This window comes from Pinus tabuliformis, chromosome J, assembly GCF_031772625.1.
Source record: "Pinus tabuliformis cultivar Carrire ecotype Pingquan chromosome J, CPIR1, whole genome shotgun sequence".
NCBI lineage: Eukaryota > Viridiplantae > Streptophyta > Pinopsida > Pinales > Pinaceae > Pinus > Pinus tabuliformis.
In genome coordinates, this window is record NC_142295.1 from 927,470,916 (window position 1) to 927,475,766 (window position 4,851).

A 4,851-nucleotide genomic window follows, 5' to 3' on the forward strand; every position below is an offset into this window, starting at 1 on the left:
TGAGTTAGTGATTCATGCTTAATTTGGATTTATGGAGTTAGTATAATAGAAAACTACATTAAGTTTACCAAGCTATTAACTATTTTTAAGAGCATTACTAAGATAAAATTAAGAGTTAACATAATAATGTGAAACATTTTTACTAGTGAGGCCTCTTCAAATTAACAAAGATAATCTAAATGGCAATGAGTGGCCTAAAAAAACTATATCTCTTCAAATTATCAAGGATAATATAATTGACATACACTAACCTAAGAAAAATAATATAAAATAAACATAGACGAGAATGTAATGTAGATGGTAAAATCTTATTAGTCAAATCTTTCCAATCTATCTTTTACATTCCGTTAATTTTTCATTTTGTAGAGTCCAATATGTTTGTAAAAAAATATAAGAATTAAAGCTAAAATTAAAATAAATAATTATAATTATCAATAAAACATTTTGATTTTTTCAAATTATATGAAAATAAAAATAAAATAAAATTAATATTATATTTATAATTAACATTATAATTAATAATTAAACCATTATAAATTCATCTTAATTATAAATTTATTAAACATCCTGAGATATCAAATTTTTTAAAATACAAACTCCTTTTAAAATGAAAAGATATTTGATCCCTCTAAACTAATTATATAAATAAAAATTATTAAAAAATCATCTTTATTAAATTATTCCACTATAAATAATAGTGAAACTAATATTTAACTTATTAGTCCCTGCCTCCGGGACTCTAGCGATCGATACGGCGTTGACCAGCCATTAATCGGTCCTTTGACTAACAAAAATTGTGCGCTATCAGAATTTAACCAAAGTTTACTTCTGGAAATATCAGTGTAAGAAAGTTATAACCAAACTTTTGAAATCGAAGTCTTATTGCAAGCCTCACGTGCCCCGATGTTTTTTTTTTTTGTAAGCTTCGGTAGGACCCACTCATATTCCACATTACAACATTTTACAACCTCTCCGCAGGATTCGAACTTGGCTGGGCGGTGTGAAAGCCATCCGCCCCAACCATTACATCTTGCACGTCATGTACATCACGTGCCCCCGATGTTATTTCAGCCGTGACAAGTTATTTTATCCTAAGTTTGTTTCTCAGTTTCTCAAAACAAATGTTTTGCACAGGTAAAGTATTATATGCAAAGTTTTTAAGCGTCCACTTCCCGGGGAAAGCGGGCTGCCATCTGCCATAAAGCAAGCTGCCATCTGCCATTTCTTTTGGGCACCCGTCAGCTCTTCTATGCTCCCGCCTCCTCTTCGTTCCACCATTCATATATGCTCTGCCTCCTCTTCATTCCCTATTGTATTCTCCGTGAAAGATTTACCTGGGAAGCCAGGTACCATTGGAGACCTTGCTTTACGCATTGGCCAGTTACTGTTAGCGTCATTTTCCTTAGAAAGTTGTTCAGAACGAAGTGCAAGCACAAGAGATATGAGAGAATGCCAATTTCCCTATAAAGTTTTCAGAAGTAAGTACAAACATAAGAGCTAAGAAAGAGTATCGAATATGTAAGATTTCTTCAGAATGTGCACGAAAAACAGTGGCAATGTCTGCGACAAATCCGAAAAGGGATGCAGCATGACGGATTTCCCCGCTACCGTCGACACTTTTCTGTCAGAGCTGGAACAGGCCATTTCCCAACGCCTATCTTATCCAGTTAATCTGCGCTTGGAGGTGCAATTTCGAAATTTAATTATTTTTTTGTCAGCCTAAAAAACCCGTAACTTTTCATTATAAAAATGATTACAGTAGCTTGTTTTTGTTATGCTTCTTCAAAAAACAATTTTGAATTTCCGCACCGTTACTAAAATTCTTCTTACAGTGCTCTGTAAATTACCTTATTTTAGTGTCATTTTCCATAGAAATCCGTTCAGAAAGAAGTGCAAGCATAAGAGATAAGAGAGAATTTCAATTTCCGTATAAAGTTTTCAGAAGGAAGTACAAACATAAGAGCTAAAAAAGAGTACCGAATATGTAAGATTGCTTCAGAGTGCAAAACTCTTTACAGTGGCAAACAGATGCAATGCAAAACTCTTTACGTCTAAATCATATTGATGTTTAGATGCAAACAGATGCAATGCAAAACTCTTTAGGTCTAAATGATCTTCCTGTGCAAAAATCTCAGGTTCCTTCTCTACCAGAGAATAACGTCTTATCCAGCAACAACACATCCCCTTCCTCCCACCTTAAATTTACGCACTCTTCATCAGCAATGGCCTTGAATGCCTCTGCTGCTTCACCATAAATATGACACCCATCTCCAAAAGACAGTGACAGGTTTCTTTTGCCATAGCCAGTTATGGTGTTAAACCAGACTCGCCTCCCTTATTCGAAGAAGTTTAATTCCCAACAAATTTATATTCTCAACCCTTCCCAGGAAGTTTGAACCTATAATATAAACTGAGGCCAAACCCATTGAAACCAACTGGTATACACAATATGAATTTAAATGGACTTATGCTAATTAATACCTGCTAGCAGCTACATTGCACTTACCTCTTTTTTGCCTCATTTGGGTTGTTCGCTTCCAGAAAAGTCTGCCAGTTTCCAGCAGAGAAGGAAGCAAATGTGTTTTGGGTTGGAGCCATTACTTTAGACATGACCAACCTTGTATCCTTCACTCTTGTTACAAATTCAGGCCAACCCTGTATCCTTCACTCTTGTTACAAATTCAGGCATTCTGTCTTCCATGCGCTGCACAATGTGTTGGCTGAGAGCTATGGCAGTCTCTCCATCCGTGGTAAGAGACGGACAACAGTGGCTTTTGTTCTCTGAATAATATAATTAAGAGTTTATTGATTAGCAGGGAGATGAAAATCGGGCGTCCTGGTTCTGGGTGAAAGTTATTCCAAATAAAACATTAATGGAAAGCTTCCACACGTAGTACGATGAACAGGCTCCATTTGACCAACTTGGTTCATGCAGTTGATAACGTGTCTATAGTAAGAAACACGTGTCAAACTTTTTCATCCATTCCCGTAACATGTCTAGCATACTCTGGACTGGCCAAGACTTCCCAGACTTGACACAGACTTGTCTCAGGCTTGCCTACTTCAACTTAGACTTGGCTCTGGCTCAGATTGCTAACTATTTGTTTTATATTTCAACTTTCAGTTGATTGTTTATATCAAGTGTCAAATTTAATGAGATGATATGACGAGTTTGTGGATAAACTGTGTTTTATGCACAATTTACTATATTTTGTATTTTGGTTTTTCTTTCTATTGCCAAGTTTGGTGAATCTTGAACTGAATTTTGTTGAACTGCCAAGCTTTGTTTATTTCCAGGCCAGCTGAGTCTGTATCGATTACATTGGACCAAACTCATATCAGCTTATTAGAAAAATTCATTCAGTATACCCAAGTTTTTACATATGCGGCATATGATATTGTTGTGTTATTTGAGGGTTTTTTTTAGGTCTGCATTGGGACCAATAGTTAAATATCTGGAGAATGTTCACTGGTGATTGTTTATAGATTTTATCTTTTAGTATTTATAGTCTGGTTTACCTGCGTGGGGAGTCTGACTGGTAATCCAATCCCTGGACAGAGGTTTCATTATATTTCTTTAGAAAAATAATTTCAGCATTCCCTTTCAATTTCATTTTGGTCATGACCTATCTCTTAGCATTTATATTCACATGTTCCCATGTTTATGAGATAATATTATTGCATGCTTTGGAAAATTGTAATCTTAGCCTAAGTGCAAATCATTTGTTGTTTCATTTTTCTTTTTTGTTCATAATTGGGAAGCACATATGAATAAGATACATCCCAAATTGAACTTATTTGCAATTCTGATGCAGTTGTTTATAATTGATTACAGGATGTAGGTGCAACACTTGTAATCTGTCAATGGGGTTTTGACGATGAGGCCAATCATTTATTGATGCACCATGGTTTGCCAGCAGTCCGATGGGTTGGTGGGGTCGAGCTGGAGTTGATCGCAATTGCCACAGTTCTGACTTGTAGAAACTTCAATATCTGTTGTTTCCTGTTGTATTTTGTGATGTATGCTTTCTATCAGGTATTCCACAATTTAATAGCCCAATAACATCTCAGTCAATGCATTTGATTTCTATCTCTTAAGAAATTTTTCATGGCATCATTCCAGGTGGACGGATAGTACCACGATTTCAGGAATTGACACCTGAGAAGCTAGGGAAGGTAATGTAACATGTTGCTTTGAAGCATGTCCTGGAATCATTTAATACTTGGGGGTTCAGGCTGAGAAGTCTAGAAGTGTGTAGTTGTATCTGAATCCAACCAAGAGTCATTGCAGCAACCCATTACTTGGGGAAAATTTTATGTGCAGTCTGAAATCTTGTTTGGTCTTTCTTAAGAAGCAATATTTACTTTCTGCAACTAGTTTGATGGGTTAGTAGTTTTTGATTCAGTTTTATCCTTAAAGCTTCTCAGATCCAATTTAAGTGGTATGTGTTTTACAATTGAATATTTATTTATTGAAGTGCTAAGTTCGTTCAGTGAAGTCGGCTGGTATTGAATGCGACAACACATGGTTATTTTTGAAGGTGGAAAGCATGGCGTGGGATTCTGAAGCTATTGTTATACTCCCGAGAAAACATTAAGTTTCCTGCGCCATAAGGTAATATGAACAAATGCAGGATGAAATGCACTATTTTCTTTTTATCTGCACTTCATTCTCCTTTCTAAGCGAGCATGAGCCATCAATTCAGAAGTTGTATACAAAAGATTGTTTGGCTTTTGATCATAGTTAGCAAGATTGAATTAAAAAAAAAACAAAAACCAAAAAAAAAATATACATTTTATAAATATTACCCTACACCAGAGATGATGATGTTGACTGCGAGTGGTTTTGTA

General features: G+C 35.5%; 1 protein-coding gene across 1 annotated transcript; it reads left to right on the forward strand.

The window, feature by feature from the left end:
- The first annotated feature begins 1,329 nt into the window (after positions 1–1,329).
- LOC149229800 (T-complex protein 1 subunit epsilon-like) lies at positions 1,330–4,212 on the forward strand. Its single transcript, XM_089375912.1, has 3 exons — positions 1,330–1,684; positions 3,836–4,036; positions 4,124–4,212. The coding sequence occupies exons 1-3, from the start codon at positions 1,535–1,537 to the stop codon at positions 4,133–4,135; spliced, it is 363 nt and encodes a 120-aa protein (XP_089232038.1). The 5' UTR covers positions 1,330–1,534; the 3' UTR covers positions 4,136–4,212.
- Positions 4,213–4,851: the final 639 nt, after the last annotated feature.